This window comes from Anopheles moucheti, chromosome 3 (genome assembly GCF_943734755.1).
Source record: "Anopheles moucheti chromosome 3, idAnoMoucSN_F20_07, whole genome shotgun sequence".
NCBI lineage: Eukaryota > Metazoa > Arthropoda > Insecta > Diptera > Culicidae > Anopheles > Anopheles moucheti.
Window position 1 is genome coordinate 69,444,623 of NC_069141.1, and position 26,919 is coordinate 69,471,541.

Genomic DNA, 26,919 nt, shown 5'->3' on the forward strand with positions numbered 1-26,919 from the left:
TCCTGTGGTGCAAGGAACTTTGAACGGAACGGGCAAATTCAATCGCTCAACTGCAAGTTATAAACGAATGGTACGTTGTGTCAAAAACGATTTGCATTTTCGTGCCAGGGATTTCCAACGTGCGCAAAAGTGTAATCGGTGGTGAAACTGTGCTAAATTGTTTCGTTTCTGCTCAGTGAAGTTAAAATTATATTTCTGCAAAATGAAAACAGTTGTGGAACGAGGCCATCTTGGGGTTTGCTAACAGCTTTGCTGTTTGGTTGAACTACAATACCGAAGGTAAGTGCTTTATTTACCCATGTGGCGGTAGTAGGGAAGGCCTTTTTTGTAGCTATTTTAGGAAAAAGAACAAAACCTTGCAAACTATGAGCGATTTTCTTGGCTTGTTTCCGTAAGTATTCACATTGAAATATGTTGCAAAAGTTGATTACTCTCCTATTTGTTAAGGTAGTTCCTCTAGTAACTAGTACAGTCTTTGTTCGAAGAATTGCTGATATGGTTATGTGATCAAAGATAACACAAATGGGAGAGTACAATTTTCTCACCCTTTCAATCCACCCAGGGGCAACCACAATAAAGAAGGGGTTGATGTTGTCATTGCCCCGTTGATTTTTTGCATTTTGTTAGAAAAATCCAGCATAGAAGTAGCATGTTGGCCAATTGTTCTGTACTTTTGGACTCGATGCTTCGCAAAAACAAAAATGGATGACCGAGAGCGTCTGCTATTTCCGGGAATAATGCATGATCAAACAGCATGACCACACACGATCATTTAGCATACCAGCTCGCATCGTATGCGTATGTGTGTGTGTGTGTGTGTGTGTGTGTGAGAGGCAGATTTTATATACGATGATGACGTATCGTTTAAGGTCGTTTGAACTTAAATGCCTAAACCGGTTCTGCGATCGTGTCGTAAAGTCCTAACGTGAGTAACGTAGTAAAAACGCCAGCCTGGCGGCTTTTTGCATTAGCGCCTTTACGGCCAGGCATTCTCGAATCGACGAGTTAATTGTAAAATTGTATTGTATAGCCAACGTTTAAGCATTTTATAAAATGTATTTTTCAATGGTAATATTAACGCAATTCTAGTTCCGATCCAAGCTCATACTGGGGAAAGTTTGATTTCTACTGTTATGTATGAGCTTTCTCTTCTGCTTTAATGAACCAATGGTTTCCAACAAGTCTAAGGTTTGTTGTTTTGTGGCTTTTATTCACAAAGATTTATTTTTAATTTCTCCAAATGATGAACGTCGTAATGATGAAAGAGTTGTTAATTTTTTGAGCAAATTTTAGATCCACCTTCGGGAATTGAATACTTGGACGGTCAAACATTCATTGCAAACGGAAAGAGAAGGCTAAAAGCCATCACGGATACATACAAAACCTGGCAAAGTCTGGCCAAGTCTGGCAACCTACGTCCGCGGTTGATCTGAAGGCCTGTGACAACATTTCGCAGCTCGCTTCAATGTTAATTTGCTGCCACAACAGCGTAGCCCCTTTCGACAAATAACATTTGAGTCATTCACGCGACAGCAGTATGTCTCAACCGCCCCGCAAAACGCGCGGGATTGTATGGAAATGCAAAAAGGTTACACCCGTAGGCGCACTGAAGAACACGAGCAAAAGGGTTCAGACGAAGATGGCTTATGCTTTTTGCAAACGAGAAATGGAACTCGGCGTTTTATTTTCATACCACCGCTCGGTAATCGTCCCACCAGGAACTCGTCCTGGCAATCTCGCCACAGCTCATGTCTGCTGCGCCCTTAAAGTGAAAAGCCAACGCGCGAAGCCCACCAACTGCTAACCCGAGCAGAGTATGTGTGTGTGTGAAAGGGGGCAAAAACATTGACCGAAAAGATACACAAACCGCGGCGGGAGTTGGAGCAGAAGGGCAGCATGCTTTTGCAAACGAGACAGATTCCAACGTTCTCACGGTCTCGATTTCGTGCACCGTGTGCCTGGCTATGTGCAGCATCCAGCAGCCATCGAGGTCCGCGGCTAGTATGGTTATACACGTACAGCAGCATAAGAAGCATAAGCGGCCAGCCTCCCCACATTTGCTCCAGTTCCTCCTGACTTTTAGGTCGTTGTTCCAAGCGACCCACGGAATATCCGTCTCCGTTTCGTTAATGTCGACGGGAGGTTTTTATTTCGCCGCTTCTTGTATGTTGCTTTTGGGCTTCTTTCATTTGCTCTGTGGTGGAATTTCTGCTGCGGGCAAAGGGTTTTATATTGGGCCCTTTTGTGTGGAGTTCGCGGTGGTGCACACGATTTCCAACCACGACGAGCCCAGCAGATTGCATAAAAGGTCAGAAGTATGATCCTGCAGTATAGATTAAGCATCGCAATGTTCGTATTGCTTAATATGTTTTAATATGTATCACCAAAACTGTGAACATTTTAGCGCAAATGTTTAAACTAACAAATCCCTTTGCTACCTCGCTACCTCAAATTGCTTGCATGTTTATAGCTGTGCAAAATTGTTCGGGTAATTGGCGATTATTGTTCTGCGTCCAACCGATCGGCATGATGGTTTGGCCATGTTTTGACCTGGGCAAATCAGCCCCCAGCCGACAGCAGCCCGCCCATCTGCCAGTGTGTGGTCCTCACAGTCCACCGGCACGAAAGGGCGCATCGTTTCTACTTGCCGACTGTTATTATTTCTCTGGAAATTGACTTTTCTTGCCTTTCCGAACACCGAACAGCACAGGACCTCTTCGTTTGGCGTTCGATTACCATTTTCTGGTGGTCCCGGCCATCTCCCGTCATCTGCGGGCAGGGTACAAAAAATCCAGAAACATCCGTTGGTCGTTTCACCCCCGCGGGGCTCTTCTGTTACATCTGGTAACCCTTGTTTTCAACGCTGTGGAGCTCTGCAAGCGAACCGGCGCATCAGCATCATGCAATGGGCCAGGTCTCTGTCTCTCCTCGTCTCACTGGGGTGGTAGGCTTTGTTCGCGAGGCTTAAGGAGACAGATGACTGGAAAAGGGATTGCCCTAACGATGCGAACGCTGCCGTCGTAAAACTGTGCTTTGTGCAACGAATATACCTCGTGGGTGTGTGAGATCCAACCTTTCGCCCACAAGCGTCTGGGAAAGCGTTGGCATCGATGTTACTATCCTGGTGAGCTATAACGCTGGGAAACCCTATTACTTAACTGAGGGACTGTTTTTTTTTGCTTGCTGCTGTTGGTAAAATGTTATAAGAAACGGTTTGTGGTGGTGGTCTGATGACGATTCTGATGATGGGCTAATAACCTTCTGTAACTTCACTTACCCATTATTTGTTGAATGGTTGCATGGAAGGTATGCTCCAGTTGAGATTTAAACACAAACCCCAATTTTTTTGATAATCGTGTCGTGATTGACATTATTATTTATCCATTTTCTAGTCGATAATGATTTCAATTATTGTCGAAACAACTGAGTTTACACATTCTTACCCCGGAAAGTGACATCACTTGAGTTATTATCGTTTTTTCCTTCTGTTGGCCTTTTTAATTAAATTATCTTTGTGTTAATGAAGAGATATTTTTATGTTTTATGTTGTTATTGCCATGATATATACTTGTTCATGATTTTCCTTATTAATAACATTTGTTTATAAACATTTTAGTGCTTTGTCTGCTATAAAGTACAACTTCCGGATGGGAATTACGTCGCTGCGGAATGATTTAAAGCTGGTAGATGTGTGCAAAACGGCACACGCTGTCAGGGAGCACTGGAAAGAGCGGGGGAGTATACCAGGTCATCTGGTTCTATACTTGTTCGTGCTGTGGCTAAAACACCCCTATGCGCGTGCATAAACGAACGAATGAACCACCGCTGCCTTATTATACTGGAGGCAGACCGAAACCGCCTGGAAGTAGGCGCGCGAAACAAGGCGAAATCCACACGCAACAGCAGCGCATTTCATTGATTCAGTATTCGTGCAAGCCCGAGCGTGTGAATGGAAAAGAACCATTTGCTCTTCTAGTGGTTGTGAGGCCCGGGCCGCTCACAAACATTGCTTTTTGGGGAATGGCCCGCTCCACGCAGTACACAACCACGCACCAATCGTGACAACGCGTGGCACATTCCATTGCGAGGTTTTTTTTTCCACTGTTAATTTTCCTCATTCCGCCATTCCCCAAACACACCTTCATTTGGAAAAGCTTCCGTTAGCCCCCCCCTAGTCATCTCCCCAACGATCTCACCCCGTGGATGTGGTGTGTGGGGCGCGCTAACAACAGTCCGAAGGAATGTGATAATTGCGCCAGGCAATCAAAATATGACGTGATGATGGTTCTGTTCTGCCCCGGTATGGTTGTGTTTGTTCGCTCATACGTTGTTTAATAACAGTACACGGTGGAATCGTTTAATGATTGAGGTCGTGTAAAAATGCTCCACAATCAATGGGTTTGTTCGGCTAATGAAGAACGCTTTCGATGATGGTACAGTGTGTTTGGACTTGAGACTGAGTAAAATGTTAGTTTACCCCTCAAATTGCATAAACATAGGCGCCATCGAACTGTGCGCAAATGGGAACGAATGATTAGCTTGCTGCACTTCGGACATTGTTTTACTTTGTGTTTAACAAAAGTCCGTTTATTTTTTTTTTCGTACAAAACACACGTAACTGCGCCATCAGTCTGTGGCGCGTAAATACATCATCACGTTTCAAACCGAACTCTCGGAAATAAGAGAGAGAAGTGGGTGATCTCATCGTCGTCGTTTTTCGCCCCGTAAACAATTTTATTTTGCCATGCGGGGTGAGAATTGATGATCGTTGCCGCTTTTGTGGTTCTCGCCCGTGTAGGATTCACCTCCGAACAAAACGACTCGGTTGGCTCATCTCGTTTTGTACAACCCCATGGATGGCCGGGTGGAATTGAATGTTTTTCCTTTCTCTGCCGCTGAAATACCGATCGTATTTTGATCGTTAATATTTATTTATTCATGCAATTGTACTGGATTGCAATTTATCAATTGATTTCATCGCTTTCCGCTTTCAAATGATGCGGTGCATAAAATAGAAGGGAAAACCCCCTGGCACAAGTGCCCTTTATGAAAAAAATGCTTAGCAAAACTCGCCGCGTTTCTTGGAAAGATCATGCGCCAACAAGGCACTTCGCGCGGGGTCTAGGGGAAGGACAGGCAAACGAGTAACCGAACTGGAAGCGGTTTGCCAAGTGCATGTGCACCGAGCTTCTCGCACTGCGTACGAATCGCGATCGCGTCCCATTCGCGTCGTTTCCCGTTCATCGGGTCGATCGGTCGGAATAATGGATAAAAGATGAAAAAGTGGTTAACTTGCAGAGGAAGTGAATGCGCGCAAGCCATTGAATTGCAAAGAAAAAGTACGGGATACAAACAGACAAAAAAAACAGATTGCATTAAATGTCACCCTCGATCGTGTCAGGCTGTTGTGTACGCTGGTACGAAGCATTCTTCTATATCGGCGCAAAAGTCGATACTGAGTGGTGTGTGCAGGCAGACCGCTTTTCAATGCCGAAACTCGAACTGATGGTCCGTTAGGAGACCTGAATTTAGTTCAGGTTCAGGCAAGTATAAAGCCTTTTTTTTTGCAAACGATCAGGTCGGGTACAGCTGGTTATATGAAGATACGGAAATCTGAGCACTAAAATGAATATAAACGAAAGGATTTTTATGCTTAGGATTGAGCCATTAATTGCAAGCCGGTTCAAGTTTATTGTGATGTCGTAGGAAACATAAAACGATACAGAGAGAATTCCATCTCATTCCATGCATCATTAAATACATTCTTATCAGAATGTTTCTTCAAAACCCTTGCGCGTCCATAAAAGCCTTTCCCGATCGTTCCCATGTCGGTGCTTTCCACAGCAGCCTCCTCCTAGACATAGAAGAAGTTCTGCTGATAAAAGTCAGAATGGGAATCCATCGGTTAATTACTCCTCACCCTTCGATCGCTTATTTTACGATCGATTGATGATCTTTCCCGGGGCATTCGTCAGATGGGATAGGAAGCGGTAAAGAATTTGTTGGTTCGGGTGGCCACCATCCAGATTCCGGGAACAGTGACCATTTATCGATTACTACGCCGGGAAACTCCGGGATGGAGCGAGAGAAAAAAAACTGCAGCACCCTAAACAAAAACCCGAGTATCCATCCGTACGAACACAGCCACAAACGTGAAAGACGATTCGATTTATTGCAACGTGCCATAGCAATGCTCCTCACGATCGAGATCCGATGATCCATTACCGATCTCAGCACGCCCTTTTTAAAGGTGTTTTCTCTACCAACAAGCAGTCCGTGTATACCCCTTTGTGAACTGGAAGTTGGGGGGGGGGGGGGGGGGGGGATACCTTAATCGCCGGTTAAGGTTCAAGTTTTTATGATCGTTTTCGATCGAATACCGCTGATCTCTGTTGATCGATATTTTGACCGGGCTGCTTCGATCGGGCTTGCCACTGCCTTTCTAGCTCTCTTCTTTGCTGACCCGGGGTTTATTGTTTGTGGGATGACGATGGTGGCTTATTCTTCAGCGCCCTATACTTCGTCCGGGACGTTGAAGGTGATGGCGGCCGGTTGGCGTTTGATGTGTGGTTCGATCTCGCGCCAGGAGATGAAGATTAATGTCCTTCGATCGATGGGTGATCTCGGGTGTATTCGAACGAGGGATTTTATTTTTAGTTATTTGCTGATGGGGCATTTCAGTGTTTTTTTACTTCCTGCTGCTGCTATATAGTAGTATCTCACATTATAACATGAGGTAATCTAAGGTGTAGGTATGTAAAAGTGTTGGACTACTATTTCTTATACTCGTACATCACCCTGAGCTCTGGAAGATGTTGTTAATTTATTAGCGCATTAACTAAGTAATAGCAATAGCATTACATATAAAATTCGGGAGTTTTCTACTTAAAAAACACGGAATTCGCTTCTTGCCGAAACTTGAGGATTGTTCCTAACCGCAGTTTGATGCCAGAATATGCTGAGGCACGTTTCTCTGAGGGCACGATTGACTCGTGAAGAAGGTGCGCACCGGTTTTGGGAACTCCCAGAAGCAGAACCATGGACCGGTCATGCTCAACGCTTCTGGTCCGGCGAAAGCACACGGGAAAGGTAACTGGTTTTTTGGAATGCACTGTATAAACCAACCGTCCTGGTCCAGCACGCCACCTCCATCGTCTCGCCACCGTGTTTCACATGAGAAATGTTGGGCATATTTACAGTCTTGCTGTGTGGCGGCAGAACGTGTTGATTCGGTGGGAAAAAATGGCGCTGCGGCGGACACAGGAACACACAGGAGTGGCCCCGTTCACCTTCACCATCCACCGGGCAACAACAAAGGCACATCTCTGCGAAGAACCATCCGCAGACGAAGCAGCAGACCGAAAACAGATGAGAAAAGCAGTGGAACGTGTGTGCAGCATCATCTTGTTGTGTACCTGCCGCGATGTTTGATTCTCGTTTCCACATCTCTCGCACCGTATTTCTCTCGTTAGTGATCGACGGGAAGAAACTGAGACCAAAAAAAAAAAAGCAGAAAGCACCAGCATTGCCGAAGGACAAGGGCATAAGGGAAACCGGTGCGAACATAAGCAGCAGCAGTTCTTGCCGTTTGTGTGTGTTACTCTTGTGCGCCCGCTAGCTTTTAAGGACACACAGGCCGGAGACACCAAGCGGAGGATCGGCAGTCGGCCAGACAGGAAGACGTAAGCGTAAAAGGACTCGCCGAGAACGAGTGACGAAGAAGGGGGCACACACACACACACATGACGGTGATAAAGTGGCCTCTCCAAAGCGGATGCCGCTGCCGCCACCGCGGCCAAAGCTAAATCTGTCCTTCCTGGAAATCTGTCTGGCGGTTCGGGGTGGATTGCCATTGGCTCTGCCTGTTTCTCTGTGCCGTTTGCCACAGGCTCACAGCTTCGTTCGCCAACGCACTGTTCGCCTCTCGAACGGAACACGTATCAAGACGTTGGAATATTTTAAGATATTTTGTTTACTTTTTCACTCCAGCTCCGTGGTTTCCTGGGCCTTTCCTCGATCGCATTCTCTCGTTCGAGATCTGTTCATCTTGAATTCTTGCGACTCTACCATGCGTCTTTCACATGCGTGGAAAGGAAAGCTCAGTGAAGATGTCTGCAAACGGTCACGTAGTCCGAGAGTGGCGTAACTTGGGGCTGGGAATGCCTATATGGGGAACAATGGATCTGAAATTTGGTTGTTTCTTTGTGAGCCAGCAGACTACTAGTAGGAGGAGCTTAAATACTTTCCGAAAGTCATGACACTGTTTGGCCCTTTGATAGACCGTATCAGTTTGTATTAATGGTTTAAAGTACGTGACATAAGTCCGGTCAAATCTTATCAAACGCGCTTGAGCGGTGGTAAAATCCCATGTACTTTGACGATAATGGTTTATTTTTGAAAACAAGCTATGGAACATACAAATATTTTTCGGTAATCTTATCAAACCAAATTGGTGCACGGCATTGGAATTTCGGAGATATTGCAAAAAAGTTCACCAAATATTAATTACTTTGAGAATATCTCAGGAATATTTTAAGGGATTAAGATATCTATCGCAGATATTAAATGGATACTCTGGAACGCACCTACGGTTCCGAATCGGTTCCAGCTAGCGTTCGATTCCGTAGCAAAAGACCCGAAAGTTCCGTCCGGAAACATTTGGAATCGTCTGGATTCATCTGGAACCGTCCGTAATCTTCCGGAACCGTAAGAATCTTCGCATTCGTCTAGAATCGTATAGAGCAATCGAATCTTTTAAGTCGAGGCCATTCCAGTTCCAGACAATTCCGAGGATTCCAGACAATTTCGACGATTTCGAAAGAATTAGAATTCTAGGAATTCTAATGGTTCTAATTGCGCTTACCTTCTGGAACTATGTCTACAAATTTTTGGAATCGTTCGGAAAGAGTTCCAGATTTTTGTGGATTTTACCCATCTCTAAAGAGCTTCTTAGTTCATGCAATGGGATACGTTATACAAAGTTTTGTACATACAGTGTGAAGATCTTCCGAGGTCGTATATTAATTATATGTCTGTATCGTTTTCTGCCTCTGGTCTGTCGTCCTATCTCTCGTACATGTTATCGAAAATAGCCGGCAGACTAATCGAAATTGGAGGAGAGTACGGTCGGCAGGATGACATCGTTTACCGGCAAAAGGCTCACATTCCTTCAGCTCACCGGCGTCCATAAACAGCCCACCCACAGCACTCGCCATAAACCAGGGCCACATATAACGCCCCGACGCACAACAACAACAACAAAAAGCCTACGGCCGGCGGACGCGTTCATCAAATCTTTGGACGGTTTATGGGAATGCATAAAAATTTATGATTAGCTCCTTTTGAGCGGCCAATATGACATGTGTTAAAAAACTATGGAAGGCTCTTGAGCGAGAGAGTGCGTTCGAGGGAGAAAGGGTGACTTCGGTGACGCGGCCCCGGAGCCTTAACTTCGAGCGACATCTTTGGACCACGAAGATCGATAAGAAAAAACGTGCGCCGAGGAGCCAACGAGAAGGTTTTGTTGTTGTTTGTACGATTTGTTTCCCCCTTTTTACCCATTTCTTTCTTAGCACTGTGAACGGGGAAGGTGGGAACTGTTGGGAAAAACGGGGCCCCGGGTAAGGAGTAAATAATCTTCTGCCTTCCATCGCGATTGCATTCTGCTCGGCTTTTATGTTGCATCCTCTCAAAGATATATCGCCCTTTGCGTTTGGCACCTCCGCCTCGTTCCATGCTTTACGTGGGTTTCGTCGAAGCGCTCGAAGCCAAATTGTGTCTGCCTTTCGTTATGCGGCACGTCGTTGTGGTTTTGGTATGTGAGGGAATTTCCCTGCGAAGGCGCCTCTTTTTACTGTCTCCTCAGCTACTTCTGTCGTTTCCCCACCTCAATCGTCACCGTCTCCTCTCCATTTTTGATCCACCATGGGATTTTTAACAGCTCTTGGTCGAAGGTTGGTTTTATGATTGCCTTTTCCCTTTCGAAGGCTCTACAATTTTGACGAAGGGCAGAATCGGAACGAACCAGCCAAGGCAAGATTGTATTTTATGTTTCTTCTAGTGTTTTTTTTTTCGTTCTCACAGGAGACGACGGGGTGTGCGACCGTGTGAAGTGTGAAATTTAGACATTATCGATCGGTTTTCCGCTTCTTCCCATCGAATGTGACGCCTCCACGCACAAGAAAATCACCGTCTGTGGGTGGTGATGATGGCGCGCGTTGAAGAAGGCGAAGGATTGACGCTAAACGAACCATTAAGGATCGATTGGAGATTATGGAACCGGTAGATACTAAAGGAACACGATTAGAATATTCTCCAATTTATGGAATATTGCTATAAATTGTTCCTTTTCGATATGTTCCTTGGATCTCCTTCAAATGTTTTCGATATTCCAAATGTGTTGCATCAACTAGCTAATCAAAATGCTAATGTGGGTTTCTTTTTGTTAACCACAAATGATTATGATATTGCTTTTGTCCTTAAATTGGACGATCATAATATTTACAAGCTTTGGGAGTTTTAGTGCAGCTTGGAATTGGTGCCTTTTCGTAGTGTGACAGCTCAGATTCAGAAATCAGAATGGATCTTTGAGCGGAATTTATGAATCTGAATCTCTATTCCACAGATTCATGCATCCTCATGAACGAAGGAGCTTTTCGGCTAGTGAAACACTCACTCCACCGCCCTCGATTCGCCACTGATTTGATAGATCAATATTTTTTTCAATCTTGTTAGTGTCGACTCCTGATTCTAATGAATAATCGCTAAAGATTCACATGAACGACTCTTCTCAAAAGATTCATATGAATGACTCTTATCAGAAGATTCATTAGAATAACTATTCTCAGAAGATTCATACGAATTACTCTTTTCAAAAGATTCATATGAATTATTCTTTTCAAAAGATTCATATGAATGATTCTTCTCAAATGATTTATTATGCCCATCACTAGACAGCTCCAAACGAACGAACAATTTGTCGTTCCGATTGCATAGATTAAGGCGAAACATTATTAACTTATTTTTGCAATTTTCCAATCTCATTGTGCAACGTGCTAACGTGAAACTCATCCACAAGTTGTTTACGTATTTTTTGTATAATAATCAATATATTTTTTTTTACAACAGCCAAACTAAAGAAAACTATTTAATACTGTCCTTTTTTATTTTTATAAGCCAACAAATACTGTTTACGATCGTATTTTTTTGCGACAAAAAATAGAACAAAACAGATCACCTAAAAGGTCCTCCGCCCTTCGGTGAACCGGCGGATACCGTTAGCAGAAGGAAACGATCCCGATTTATGTTGCGCTGCTATCCGGTTATTGTCTTTCGCATCCTCTTTGCCGGTACACCCGTCCTTCTGGGAAGGATCCTTCAGCAGTGTTAGGGAGTTTGTTTGTCTTTGATCGTTTTCCAGTGAAAAAAAAGAAACGAGTGCTAAAGTTCTTCAGAAAATTGTTTGCCAGAATTGAACGCAAGATCGTACAGTTACGTAATGTGTTGATCATGAGGGAATCTCATTTGAATCATACCGCTCACCACTTGATCGATCTCGATCATCGCTATTGCTGCATCGATAACAGCAACAAAGTACAGCAATGCATACCGAAAACACTTCCAAACAAATTATGTGTCCCACACATAGGGGGGAGGTGAAGCCGTTCGCCGAGCAGCAACGAGCTCTCTGGTCGTATAATTTATGAATGGTTCTGGTCCGTTTCCGGTGCTGACAAGTGTGGAGAATAATAGTTGCCTGTTGGAATACGCGTTTGCTGTATTTTTTTCTGAGATATTTTTTGGTTGTAAATGCATGCGCGACTGCAATGATCTCCTTACCGATGACTGTTTTTTTTCCTTTTACACAAAAGCATAACTACCCAAGTGGTTGAGTTATGGATTGCCCAAAACACTTCACACTGCTGCCCTGGACGTGTTTATGTTTTCTGTTTTTTTTGCGCTCTCCGATTCATTCATCGATCGGTTTTTAAAGTGGTCCCCAACGACGGCGACACTCTGCTTATTCTCACGATAAGGCTGGAGCGGGTAAGACGCATGATTGAAACCATATGGCTGCGACAGTCCTCCACGGAAAAATGGCTTTTTCACGCAGCATATGCCGATTCCCACGCCCAAGATTTCAAGTGGGATGTCCTTTTCACGTGGCTGCTGCGTTGCGTTCACTCGGCGTTCCCGGGAGTACCCGGGATGGGAAAGCTGGATGGAAACCAAACATTTTAATTTCATTCATGTTTCGTGCACGGACTGAGAACACGCCCTGCGGACACAAACACACATTGTTTTTCATTCATGATCCTCGCGCTTGAATCTTTGTTGTTGTTGTGGGGAAACCTTATCTGGCTTCTAATAAATTCAGCTTAAACCATTTTCCGTCGATTGAAGCATTAATGATCGGTACGGTACACGGTACCGAGGAATGGTTGGGAAAAAAGGTTTTTGTGTTGTTGTACCCACGAAATTTGTTTATTTATGAATTGATAATTTACGTATTAAATGTCTGCGTGTGTGTACGAGTTGGACAAACGAGAAAATTGACAAAGAAAAATCGGTGCCGCCGGTGCTTGTTGTGTTTGAGCCTTCATTCATTAAAAATGTAAAGCGATCTGCATGTATTCGTATTCGTAAATAAATGCTTTTTGCTTCTTTCTAATTCTCCTCTCAGTACCCAATTTCCTTCTGATGAATGAGTTTGTTTGGGTTATGGAATTTTCTTTGATTGTCGATTGTTCTCTCCACATCGCCTTCATCATTCCTCACGCGGTACTATGGAATTCTTTGTTTGTTGTGCCACCCGGCGGATGCAACCAGAAACCGATGCTTACCAGAATGCGGTCGCAGACCTTCATGGATAAGTTCTGGTGGATGTTTTTTTTACGTGTTGTTGTATGATTGCAATATTTTACCACCGCCTTTCCCTGCGGAGAGATTATTCAAGTGTGAGATGATTGACAAAAAATGTTCCCATCGATCGCGTTTGGATTGGTCCCCTGCCCCCGGCGTCTGGCGAATGCTTGGATGGAGAAACGAGATGTAAGAAGGATGTAATCCGAGCTATGCTCGAAAAACATCATAAACCACCAACGGCGACGCCTCTCCCGAGGGCAACGTTGCATGTGTGGGCTGCTAAAGGATAGTTTATATCTCAAAACAAAAAATAAAACTCCAAATGCAACGAACCAGAAAATGGAAATAATTTAGAACAATTATGACCAAGACAATTGGTGCATTATTTTAAATCGTGCATTTTTATTGTTATTTCCAAAGAAGTTCAGAAAATTCCTATGCATGCGTAAAAACACGGCCCATTCCGAATGAACAAATCCTTCCACGAATTGCACGAGGTAAGCGACATAACGATGATTGCTTACTTCCGCCCCAAAAAAGGTGACGAATGTGTGGATGGAACAAAATAGGTTTCATAATGCTGCCATATCAGACCCGGAAGTATTTATTAGCCGGATAAGAGGAACAAAGCAACTCAAAGGAGGACGGTCCCGGAAGTTGGGTCATTACGCTTTGATTTTTTAGGTCGGTTCTGTTTACGCAGAATTTTGATGATCGCATAGATAACAACAACAAAAAATTTGCTCATCATCATCCTTCTTTGTCGTTGTTCAATGAAGATCGATAGACTTGTTTTGGACGCTATCAAAAATATTCGTGTGGAAATAAAGGGGTTTGGTAGATAAGTTTAGCAATTTATCTTATCATTTTCGCAACTGTGCTCAATAAATGGCACTGCGTCATTTGTAATTATCGATTAAAAATTACATTTAACCTTGAAAAAAGTAGACTTTATGAGTGATTGAAATTCTTTCTTTTTTAATAGAATTTAAATATTGTTTTTAAAATAATTATATTCTATTTCATCTTAATCATGCCTCTGGTATGCTAACCTTCGTGTACACGTTGGGTTCTAATCTATAACTGCTATCTCTTTTTTTGACTTCCGCTCATGATTTTCGATCGATATTTTGTTTATCTACTGTTCTATTAATCGATCGTCTTGGAGTTATTTCATGACAATTTTTCATGTGAGAATGTCATAATCTTTCATCAGAAAAACATACCATTCTTCGATAAGCACTCAAATGACGATTGTTGAAACGTTTCCCATACTTTCTTCCTTCCCATTTTATCATCCTCTTTTCCGTACTCAAAATTTTCTCTAGGGAACGTACGCAAGTAGAGCAAAACAACAAACACCAAAAAGAATGAACAAAAAGCAAGCAAATGCAGGAGAAACACGCGCGGAAAGCGGATATAGCGTTTAAGCAAATGCGAGTTAATCGCGTTCGCACGAATTTTTGGGTAAAGGTGCCCAAACGAAAGCTGACCAATTCGTTCCGGGTGCTTAAAAGTTGTGTGTTTTGGGTAGCGTTGTGCTTGATGCATCTTTTGCGAAGACTTATTCGTATAAATTTTTAACGAGGTTCCTCAAAAATTCATGAATCTCTTGGGAAATTTGATTCCTTAAGTTTAACGATGGCGTTAATTAACGCAGACGAGGGCAAAACAAAACAGTTGCTCGAAAATTCATTCATCTTTGAGAGGTTCATCTTTGAGGATTCATGCAGCTTGAGAGTTCATGAATCTTTGCGGATTTTTTATTTACCCAACACTAATGTTGTGTGTGGAAAAGTAAAATAAAGAAAAACAATAACGTATCGGAAAATGTGGTTTCCACTTAACTCCGGTCCTTTGCTGTTTGCAAAACCAATGATCGTCACTAAAGGGAGAGAGAGAAAAGTTCCCTTGGGAAAAAAAGCCAGCACCCATAGTCTTTCCTGTGCGCCTGTGGCAATCGGTCATAAAGTAGGGAACTTTCACAGCGAAAAGCATAAAAAAAAATCATGTGAAAATGAACTGCAGTTTACGAAAAGGCAAAAAGAGAGAAGGAGCAAGCAAAGTATCAAAAAACGGGAACCGTATAGAGAAAAGTACACGCGATCGAAGGGAACGGGAGAGTAATCAAGAATGAAATATCATCAAAAAGGAAATGAAAGATAAAGAAAAAAAAAATAATACACACACATAATGCAGGAAGATTAAAGCATGAGAACGAAATGTGAAAGAGTAAAGCAGGAAGGCAACAGTGAATGAAAGAGTGCGGCAGAGAGGAATGAAAAACAGAATGAATCCGTAACATAGCAAGAAGAATGAACAACAACATGAAACATAAAAAACCGACAGGCAGCACCATTGCAGGAAATCACAGAGGGAGAGCGAGAGCGAGAGAGAGCAAATGAAACGAATGTGGAGGATCTTCTTCATCGTCAGTGTGTTGTTTTGGTTGTGTTATGCTCTCGTACAAATTTGGTATTTCTCATGTTGCCCTGATTCCTATGTTCCATCCTCTTCTTCTTATTCTTTTTCTTCTTCTTTTCTCACTTTGTTTTTTCCCTTGTTCATTTTTTTGTAAATGTTGCGCCCGTATATGCGCTTTATCGTTCTCGCTTACTGCTCTATCTTATTGTTAGCACTTTTATGCTTGTCGGCTTCCTTTTTTTTCCTCTCACCCTCTCTTTCGCTCAGACGCACACACGTTCGTTTCGGGGGTTAATTTCAAAAGAATTCCATTCTCGATCTCTTCCTCCTCCGGTTTGGGTGGTGCGTGTGGTCGGGTCCGGCCGCGGGTCCCTTCAACCATCCTGCGTAAAAGGCTGTAAGACGATCATTTTATGTTTCATCCCTGTTTATCGCACGACTGGGTGAGTGAGAGGCGCATAATCGCATTTATTTACTTTTTTTTAATTATGTTTGCTATTGAATGGTGTGGTTCAGCGCCGTGTTCTCACCAGGCACCCACCACCCACAACATACAGAACAATCTCCCGAGTTAACGACGGGAGTGCTCGCTGAAACATTCCAACTTCGATTCGGTGTGTGAGCGTGTGTTATTTTGTTGTTGTACTTTCGCTCTGTTACCAGTGGAAAATTTGTGGTAGAGCAGTGCACTTGCAGTTTATACGATCATTTTCTTTTCTGTTATATATAAAAGGTATGAATTTCTTTATTTTAACATTTAAATGGGGGTTTCTTAATTTTTTGAAATGATTTCTTTTTTTTTGTTTTGTTTGATTATTATTATATTTGTTATTATATCGTAAATTATATTGAAAAATTGTGTGAAGATGGTGATTTTAGTACATACTTCATAGTGAAAATATGATTTATTATTCGCATTCCTCGTTGACTAATATCTGTATTTATATATATACGTACGATTAACATTTTAAGAATCGTTGGTATTAAAAATTTTCTCGTAAAATATTTCGTCTAATTTTTTTATATTTTATAAATTCAAAAAAATTAACAATTCAAGTGTGCCAAGTTGCACAATCCTAAGTAACATTTAATATAAATTTTGCATAAAATTATTCGAAAATATTGTAATAATCTCTCATGTAATCACACGATACTCTTGGTCAATTTTTTACTATAATATACAACTTAAAGCTTTTTCAAATCATATGAGTTTATCCAAATGTCTCAAATACTCAGAACAAGTTACAACAATTCACAGATTAATAAAAAATACATTGCATTACACTATTGTTGAGATTTTTTTTCGTAAATCCAACTTTAAAATCTTTAGAAAAGAAACTTTTAATGAAAAAGATGTTCCATGTTTTGGAATTGTCTTAAAAAGCCTGTAAAAGAAGTAAAACAAATGTAATCCAACATAACTAACCAACGGTTTTTCGACTTTTATTCCGGTAATTGACCACAGTGGCAGCTGGCAGGAATAAGTTTTATGCAAATATGGTGATTTTTCGTATTTTTTTTTCTCAACTCTTGCTACGCAATTCTTTTCTTACTTGCAATTTAATGCATTAAAAGTTGTATCGTGGGGGGATACATTTGTAAAAGTAAAACAAACAAATGAAGGAAAAAGAAACAGATGGAATCACCCGAAAGGGGGGGGGGGGGGGGGGGGGGGGGGTTGTACGGACTGCATTCTTCGGCGTAAACATAAATGCAGCCGTGCATCGGTGTGAGTGTGTGCATTAGAAAAGAATGTTGTTAGCAATAGACGCCGTCTTCACTGTGTTTGTGTGTTGGTACGACGACCGTGATGTAGAATGAGTTCATTCATACCTCACCACATAAATTGTCTGTTTCTTAGAAGAAATACCAAAGAATGCGAGAGGCGCCCCCATCATCATCATCTCATCCCCGTTTTGTGCAATGCAGCATTCAAAAGGGCTCACTGCTGGGGCGAGTGGACGCGCCTGGGTTTTATGCTGTGTTTTTTTGTCTTACTTTTAAGTGTTTTTAATTCTTCATTTCACTAAGCCAAAGCACTACACATATTGCTTTTGTAATTGTACTGCTGCTATCTGCAACATTTAGCAAACATATTGTCATGCGTATGTGTGCGTTATCAGTTGTTGGTTTTATGATAAGGTTATTATAAGCGTTAGCATTGCTCCAGAGTTTCCAGCTCGATTCGCTCGCTTCACAGTGTGGTGGAGCAGTTATCTTCCCAAACCAAGCAGAAGAACTCGATTTGCCTTTTTTGGGGGCGCTTAGTTAAGGCGGTAGATAGTATTGGTAGCAACATATCATCCACTGTCTCGGAGCGGACTGTTACTGGACTTTTGATGTTGGTTCCCCTTGCTTGCTGTAGGGTCACACATTCGCGAGGCGCTGCGCATGACCGTAAAAAGGCATTCGCGTTGTGCAACTTGCACCGAAGCGCGCGCCCTGCACAAATGGTGACCGTGTACACACACCGTCCGTGTGTTTGTCGTGTGGTCGCGATTGTAGTTGGCTATAGTTGTGGCACACTGCTAAAGTAACCAGTTTTTACCAAACTGGGAGATTTATACCGATACCACCCTCCTGACGCTTCAACCGGGGTTTTACGAAAGTATTCCGAACGTAAAGTCAGCAACAAGCATCAATGAGTGGTGCAAAAGATTGGTAAATAAAGCTATAAATGCCCGTTCCTAAAAGCACCGAATAAAGATCGGAATTAGTAGCGACTGCAATGGAAAATGCTTAATGCTTGGTAGTATTTTTTTTTTTCACACGAGAAAATTCCTTTCACGAATGTGTGTAAAATTTTCTTTCCCTGCCAACAAACACCACCACTACTACGATGGAACAGCACACACCACCGTGCTGCGGGTTTCCACTCCAATGCGCAGCTGTGAGATCTGTTTACATTCGACTATGCTCACACCAACACACTAACACACACTCGCAGGCCTAGTTGTACTTCAAAATAGTGTGCGTGTGTGTGTGTGAGATAGGGTGCATTAAGGGGGCGCATCTGTTTGTTGTTAGATGCACGGCAGTGCGACTGGGACGGGTGCGAGTGAGAGCGAAAAGGCGAGAGACAAAGAGACGACGACCCTTTCGGTACGACCACAGGGGTTGAAGGGCCGCATTCCATACGCACGGTTGAGAAGAAGAAGCAAACAACAGGGGGAAAAAAAAATCTCCTCAGAGGCCCCTGGTCTCTCTTTGGTGTGGCAGTGTACGATCGATCGGAGCGGTTAGTACGGAGTCGAACGTACTTCGGAAAGGTCGTTTCCATCCATTTTCACGCGACACGCGAACGCCGCCGCACACAACACAGCTGCGAGAGTGTGGGGTTGGTATGGTAAAAAGCAATCATCAAACCCACCCACCCTCTCGATGTTTGGTAGTAGATGTGTGAAAACGTTAAGTGTTTTTCACTTTAATGCTTGAAGCGGAAGTGTGAGTTCTTATATGGGAAAAAGAGTGCGTTATAACATTAACGTTACCGGAAGGCGGAAGTGAGAATTAACCAGCTGCCCAGTGTGGTGTGTAGGGCAAAAAAAAACAAGAAAAACCCGTAATGATCACCCATAATATGCTCACTGCATTACGGCTATAGTGTTGGTGCCAAAATTAACGTTGTTATAAGCGGTATACGCTAGTTGCAAAGAATATAGTGCGCAAAAACCGGTGTGGCGTAAAAGGCAGCCGCCCCACAGAGTAAGGGTGAGAATAGAAGAAAGCCGCGCGCTAGAGGACCGCAATTGGCCCTCGTCCAAGTGGAACAACCCCCGGGTTTTCAAGTACAATATTCCCCCGAAAAAACGGTTGAGAACTGCGTAGTAAGGACTGCCGGTGGTTTTGTCGAAGGCCGCCATCCAAGCTGTGGAGAGTAGTGTGTGTTTACTGCTTGCACGAAGCTTGCAGCAGGAGCCTTTTATAAGGGAGGCGTTTTGTGATATTGATAACGATGAAGAGCGCGGCACACGATAAGAGTGTTGCAATCATGCTAAGCGCTTAAGGGAGGAAACAAACAAACGAAAAAAAAAAGCACGAAGGAACTGGAACCGTATTTATGCACACAGTCACAACACCAAAGGATTAATCTATATAGAGGCAAGCTGTTATTTATTGGAAGGTCCTATCCATCTATCATTGATAAAACCTTCCACACGTCGCGACACCTTTCCGGACGTTTCTCAAGGTAAGCATCTTGTTTGGGGTGCGGTGCGGGTGATGTGTTATCTTGCTTGATAATTGATTAAATTCTGCGGTGTGCAATTCGGCACCAGAATGGGGCCAATTCGTTGCTGTCTAGAGAGTGCTCCGCATTTTTTTTATTGTTTCAAACACTCTACTTTCAATTGCAAACAATAAAATGCACATAGAGAGAGAGAGAGATAGAGAGATAGAGAGAAAGAGTATGTGTGTTTGTGGCGGACTTTTACGGTACGCTAAACATACTCCGAACCGTCATGCATAATTCCGTCTTTTATGCAAAGTTTGTTACCCAGCAGTGTGTAACGTACCGAAAATATACACCACGGAGACGGTTTTTCTCGGTTTTTTTTTTCGGTTCCAGGGTAACAAACATTGGCCTCCGGTACGCTCGTGTGTAATCCAGAAATGCAAATGGCTGCTACTGTCCCAGAGGGGGGGGGGGATTTCTTTTTACGCACATCCGCCGGAAGCGCGGGCCATCATTCTACACACTGTGTGGACCTTTTCATTCTGTTTTTATATTGCCTCTCGTGTAATTTGGGGTGCGTCTCAAAACGGGGAAAAAATAGGGAGAAGACACAGGGCAGAATTGTCCCTTCCTTTGCCACCTCGGTCGTTCGGGAACTTACCGGAAGCCCATTGGGACGCATGAGCGAACGACGTCGTGCTCGAGACGTGTATGTGGTGGCTGGTGAGGGGTTGTGGTGGTGGTGGTGGGAACACGGCACATCTGATGCCGAAAACGATTTACCGATACGATACTTCCGGGGCGCCCCCTCTAGTAGGATGGGTGCAGCGCATGCACCCAGCTGCTGCCCTGGCTTGCCACACACATACACGCAGGGAAGAACGACCTGCATAATAATAAATAAAAAAAATATGCTGGGCCCCTTCGTAAGGGAGGGAAAAGGGAGGGGGGCGAGGTGCCCTATGCTGAGCAAAACTATCAATGCGGGAAGAATTAGATAGAGAAAGGCGAAAGTATTTTCTTTCCTCCATTCAAACTATCAAACATGGTGGGATCGTTCGTATTACTGTAATACAGGGGTTTCGAATCATATAAGGGAACATTTCAATACAACGGGAATTTTGAAATTCATGTACCTATTTATTTATTATATAACTAAACATATTTATATAGTAAATTAATGACAAAAGTTAAGCAATCCCGAAAATGAATGATGGAAATTGACTGATAGCTCTCCAAAGCCCTGTACGTTTGTACCTTTCTTCTTTATGATTGCAAATTTCTTTTCATCGACTGCAAATATCCAGTGAATTGCTAAATTCCTTATATGATAAGAAACCCTGTATATTACGTTTAAAAATGTCACGGAACAGCAAAGCATCAGAAAGGTTCGTCGCTTATCGCTTATCGGAACTCTGTTGCTAAAGGGGTTTACATTTGATCAATGAACGTCATCCACGTTGACAATTGATAAGAAATATAATAGAATTAAGATACACACACAACGTCCCAAAGGTCGTCAGTCAATGTCCTTGCCTTATCGTGGCGGATAAGTTTCGAACAAATAAATGCAATGCAGGAAATGATGTCAAAGATTAAATATTATTTGACAATCACCATTGCGATAGACGTGCGCTTTGGCTTCATTGCAACTTTTGACTCTTAGCCTGGGGGGAAGGACTCATTATTTATTTCTGTCCCCCTTTCTGTCACGCCTTCGGAGTTTGAGGAAAGAAAGATTGGTAGAACGGTGGCTCACAATCTGCACGGAATGTGGCCCACTGCTGCTTGTCTTTCTACCTTACGATTACGAAAAAAATTACGATCATGCTTGTCTGAAGCGCACCACAGATCCATCTCCCCGGGATTTGCCCTACGGTTACCACCAAACACCTCTACCACGGTGCTCTGATTTTGCGCTTTGTTTTACTATCCCACTGTGAGTGTGAATGGTGGTAACGGTGCCCGCTCCGTTCCCCCCCTTCCCCTGGGGTGTATAAGGCCCCGAGAGGTGGTACACACCGTGAGAGATCTGTGGGAATGGAATGCGGACTTCGACCGGTCACGACGCAAACCGAGCGTTTCTAGCCGTGCCCTAACCCGCGAGAAGGCTTGCCAAGGAAGGGCAAACATACACCGAGACAGAGAGAGAGAGATAAATAGAGAGAAAGAATGGCGCTTTTTGATGGCTCCGTGGCACACGCAGAGGAGGAAAAGGTGTTTGGAAAGGTCGCCCCATTGGTGGTGGCGCACACTGGGCACTCGTCGTACCAAGTTTCCGGAAAGTTGTAAGCGTTCAGGAAGGTGCTGCGGGCATCGTTGGAGCCACCGTGGAATGTCTTAACAACAAAAAGGCCGAAAAAAAGGGCTTCCAGCAGTACTTACAGCAGGTTTTACGACTCAATTCGACACGCGTGTCATGATGTAGTACAGATCTTCCAGACGCTGGAATATCACAGCTGCTCTCGTGGAGCTCTCATTTTTCATTGCGGTTCAACATTCATCCAAATGCGGTACGATCAGGCCCAAACCGAAGTTCTCTTCAACAAGCAAATAGCAATCAGCACCGTGTGTGTTTATGATCTGGCCGTGTGCCCACAGAAAACATCTGCCTCACTTATTCCGAACAACCGAAAAACGTTCCGCCGGGCAGCTGCTTGTCAAAACCCAGCACAGGCTAAACCAGCCTCATCCTTACCCCTCTGCAGCTCTGCGTGAAGGTTTTTCGCTCGCGTGTGTGCTGTTTTTGTGTACTGCTGCTGCAGCCCCGAAAAACCATTTCCCCTCATTGGTTCGTTGGTTAGGTGGGGGGGGGTGGTGGTGGATAATGTGGGCAGAGGCGAAGCTCGAGGGGATGAAACAAAACAAAAAAAAACGGCAGGTTGTGAGCGTCGCACACACACACACACACCGGTCCAAATGATCCGTGATCCTTTTTATTCGACCACTTTCATCCTGCAGCTGCCGCCTGCTGGAAAACATTTGTTGGAAACTTTGTGTTTTTGTCCGACGCGAAACGGAACAAGCAGGGAGAGAAGAAAAGGGTCGTTAAATAGAATTTCTTTCATGTTACGCACCGCTTACACACACACAGCAGTGCAGCAGCTGAGGGTAAAGCGAGTTTCGGGACCACACCGTTAACAACACCCGAAAAGGAACAAATGTCTCCTCGCTTGCCTTTGCTGGGCTGTCAATTCAGACAGCGAGTGCGCGCAAGAAGGGCACGTGTTCCCTTCGCCTGATGGCGGACAGTTCTCAGTAGAACATTTGTGTTTCATTATAGTCCTCTCGTACATTATTCCTTTTCCTATTTGGAAAGAGGATTATCGCTGCCATCAGCTGTTGTGCACGGCTCACTCTTTTGGGTCCTTTCTGTGCACGCGTGCACCTTCCGCGAAGGATTAGATCGATTCGATCCGGCCAACGCCATATGGGGTCGAGGTCTGCGTTTTGTAGGGCACTTACTTCGCAATCCGACTCATCGTGTCATCGAAAAAGCTGCGCCCGGATAAACAAATCCCGTGACCGAGTGACGTACGGATGGTACACGCGTGGGTTTTGCACGATACGACTACACTGTCAGAGATTGAACATATTTTTTCCATGAGTCATGACAATTATCAGTAAGGGGGGGTTTTATTTCCGGTCGCGTAAATCTATAGTCCACGTGACTGACAATATATGGGACAGTCACTGGCGCCACCAAGATCCCCTGTCTTAATTGCATAGTGGGTTACTGTTGTCAATACAAAATTCTAAATGTTTTTTTTTCCTTTCTTCTTCCCACTATCTTATCACCCTTTCAGATTGTTATCTGCTGTTCTCAATAACGCTGTGCAAACACGAATATCCCAAGTTGCTTCAATCTACAAACTGTTCTGTCCACTGCAACTGCGCGCGGTGGCCCATAGTGTTTTCACGCACGTATTAGTACACGACACCAATAACATCACCACCCTAGTACCACCCGGAGGGCAATTGATCGTTTGCCACGAAAGCGCGTTGGAGTAGCCAATTGTGCACCGTGTGTGAGTGAACCCATTTCATGGACGCGCAATACGATCAAGGTAGCTTCCTGCTGTATCTGGCCATCTTTGTCCACAATCTCACGTTCCTGCTCCATTGGGCGCAGAATTACCTGAAGGTGGTTGCAGCCTGCGTGCAACGCTCGACAGAAGCAGGTGGTGGTGGTGGTGGCGGCGGAGGTGGTGGAGTAGGTGTTGAGGAAAGTTTGGCCGAAACCGGCGCGGATTCTGTCGCATCGTCCAACCCGAAAGCGCCCGACAGCGGCGACATGCGTGAGATGGCCCATGCACTATCACTACCCGCGCCAATTGACATACCGGACAACAAGCAGAAAGATGACGATCTGGCCTGCATGTCCCCGGAATACTTTCACATCGAGGAGAACCGGTTACGCACATTTGCCCGCTGGCCGGTAACGTTCGTCAGCTCGAGCGTGCTCGCCCGGTACGGGTTTTACTACGTCGGCACGGACGACACGGTAAAGTGTTACTTCTGCCGGGTGGAGATCGGACTGTGGGAACCGCAGGACGATGTGATACAGGAACACCTGCGCTGGTCGCCGTTCTGTCCGCTGCTGAAGAAGCGCCCCACGAACAATGTGCCGCTGAACGCGAACTACCTCGATGCGGTACCGGAACCGAGCTTCGATACCTGCGGCATTAGCGTGCGACAGCATTCCTACGCCGAGAATGCTAACGATCGGGTACGCATTGATCTGGACCGCATGAGCGGTGACTCGTGGAGTGGAGCGAGTGACATTAGTATCAGCAGCAGCGGCAGCAGCGGCAATGGGGCTGGTGAGATGGAACCGATGGCCGGTGGAGCTAGTGGACTGCAGCAAGATCGGGCGTCGATGACGGCGGCCGAATGGAATAATGGTGTGCTGATGGGTGAGCACAGCCTAATGCGTCGTCCGGAGTATCCGAACTACGCGATCGAAGCGGACCGGCTGAAGACGTACGAAGATTGGCCAACGTCACTGAAGCAAAAGCCGCAACAGTTGAGCGATGCCGGCTTTTTCTACACCGGCAAAAGCGACCGGGTGAAGTGCTTCAGCTGTGGCGGTGGCCTAAAGGACTGGGAGCAGGACGATGAGCCGTGGGAGCAGCACGCAATCTGGTACAGCAACTGTCACTATCTGCAGCTAATGAAGGGCCGCGAGTTCATTCAACATTGCAACGAAAAGAAGGATGCGGCCGCCGCTAACAATGGCACCTCGTCGTCGATGTCGTCCGCTTCCTCGCAACCGTCCACGTCCGGCATCAGCTCGGCGTCGTCGTCGGTTATGAGCACCTCGCCCGCTTCGTCCAGCGGTTTCAGCTCACCCACGCCGGCCGCGGATGAGGAGCGCACGCTGCGCTGCAGTGACCACTTTTCGTCCGGTAGCGATGAGGGTGAGGATGATACCGGCAACAACCGGAAGGTACCGTCGGACGGTAAGATCTGTAAGATCTGCTTCGTCAACGAGTACAACACCGCGTTCATGCCGTGCGGACATGTGGTGGCCTGCGCGAAGTGTGCCTCGTCCGTCAACAAATGTCCGCTCTGTCAGCAACCGTTTATAAATGTGCTACGGCTGTACCTGTCGTAAGGAGCCTTATTGCAACGAAATCGGCATCGATCAGCCATAGGGTGTGGTAAAGATTTTGGGAAAAATCGATCCCTGGTTTGTCGTCGTTTCAATCCCCCACCGTTGTTACCTGGGCTGTGCCTATGTATGATGGTTGCGGATCCAATTGTTCCCCGATAAGGAGGGAACGGTTGACTAACCTCGTGCGTGTAATAGATTGTCTAACCAGTAAAACCCCTTAACACCACCCCTTTACGTGCCGGGAATATCGATCTTCGGGTGGTTCGCATTGGGAGTTGAAAGAACGCCATCTCTGCTACGGTTGCGACAGTTTTGCCGTCGCCAACAAGGATAGGGCGATGGAGAAGCATGAAATGAGTGGCAAATAGGTGCGTCTCACCTTTATCACCGAGTAACAACTTTAACAGACATAAAAAGAAAGATCGAATGAGATCGAGGTCGTGGTACAGGATGATGAATATGTGTTACTAGGAAAATAAAATTTTCCTATACAGTAAGGATATGCAAGAGAACGAGGTATCAGGGAGTGCGGTAAATATTTGTGAAGGAAGGAAGGAAAAAACAAACAAACAACATTTCGCTCTGGATGTATATCGGTTGATGCCAGACAGCATTTACACACTCCGTATGCGGTTTGGCAGTCACGCGATCGGTATTGCCAGGGTCTGTACAGATAGGAAGTAACTGAATGTTGAAATTTTGATCCGATTGGACGAAGATTAAACTATAAAGAAACGAACCCGCATGTGCACGCGTTACTGTACCATAAGCATGTGATCGTGAACGTACTTCGGTTGCCTGGTGGAAATCATTCTTCAAATTCTCATGTTTTACTACATCGTAAGCTTTTTATTAAGCTTACTTTGCAATCAAATGTCTCTTTTCCTTTTGGGGGGGCTTTTTGTTTGGAACTTTTTTACAGTCGAACTGTGAAAACCATAGCTCCCTGAAGAAGCCGCCCTCGAGGGAAGGACATTTTTGTGTTGGTACTTTACTATTAAAGGTGGGGCAACTTGCGGTGCGTTAACGGTACCGTGTACTGTGGTAGATAACTGACGATGATAAGAACATATTTAGGTATAGCAAAAAAAAAATTATCCTTGAAAGTTAGGCTGCGTGTTTTAATTTAGCGGTTAAGCTTTTTTCCACCCACCTCGGAGAGGAAGATGGCAACGGTAGATGAACAATGAACTAATAAGAACTTTTGCTCCAGTTCGTATTTGAAATGTTAGGTTACAGGTAACAGGACACAGTGATAAAATATACACACACACACACCCAAACACACACGGGGAAAAAAATACAAAAAACTATGCAAACGAAATGATTTCAAGTAAAACCATCTCTCAGTAACATTAACGGATAAACACATACTCACACTAATGCGAGCAGAACCGAAAACGATCTCTCCAGACGAAACAGGAACACAGCTGTGTATGATTGAAGTACCTAAAATATAGCGACTTTCGAATAACCTTGAAGATTCTAGTGTGGATATAGTTTAAGCTAATGTCATATTAACGTAACAATAAATTGCATTGTGAAGAATAATGTTGAAACTGCTATACACATATTGTACCGTGTCCGGTAGGCTTTCCTTTCCATATCCAACCCACATGATGACAACGGCCATTCGGGGGGGGTAACGTGGTCGTGGGGGCTGCAAATGGCAAATCAAGCAGTTTATTTTCATCTTTGCGAAAGGTGAACTTGCTGCGCTGTGCACGCATGCTGGCGCATATTCGGCTAACCGGCCAGACTCTGGGTCCGTCTGGGTGCGGTTCCCCTTTCTATTCGGTCCATAAATATCACCATCATTAGGCCAAAACAAGGGAACACC

General features: G+C 44.4%; 1 protein-coding gene across 2 annotated transcripts; it reads left to right on the plus strand.

The window, feature by feature from the left end:
- Positions 1 to 118: 118 nt before the first annotated feature.
- Positions 119 to 26,644, plus strand: LOC128305082 (death-associated inhibitor of apoptosis 1). Of its 2 annotated transcripts, none has more exons than XM_053042370.1 (2): positions 119 to 279; positions 23,269 to 26,644. In XM_053042370.1, exon 2 carries the CDS (start codon positions 23,508 to 23,510, stop codon positions 25,077 to 25,079), a length of 1,572 nt encoding a protein of 523 aa, XP_052898330.1. In that variant the 5' UTR covers positions 119 to 279; positions 23,269 to 23,507; the 3' UTR covers positions 25,080 to 26,644. The 2 variants fall into 2 exon arrangements, with proteins under 2 accessions (XP_052898330.1, XP_052898331.1); XM_053042371.1 differs by lacking the exon at positions 119 to 279 and adding an exon at positions 18,590 to 19,477.
- The last annotated feature ends 275 nt before the right edge of the window (positions 26,645 to 26,919 follow it).

Bases quoted from the DNA above. Each gene is read 5' to 3' on its own strand.
- LOC128305082 (XM_053042370.1), top strand. From the start codon at position 23,508: ATGGACGCGCAATACGATCAAGGTAGCTTCCTGCTGTATCTGGCCATC.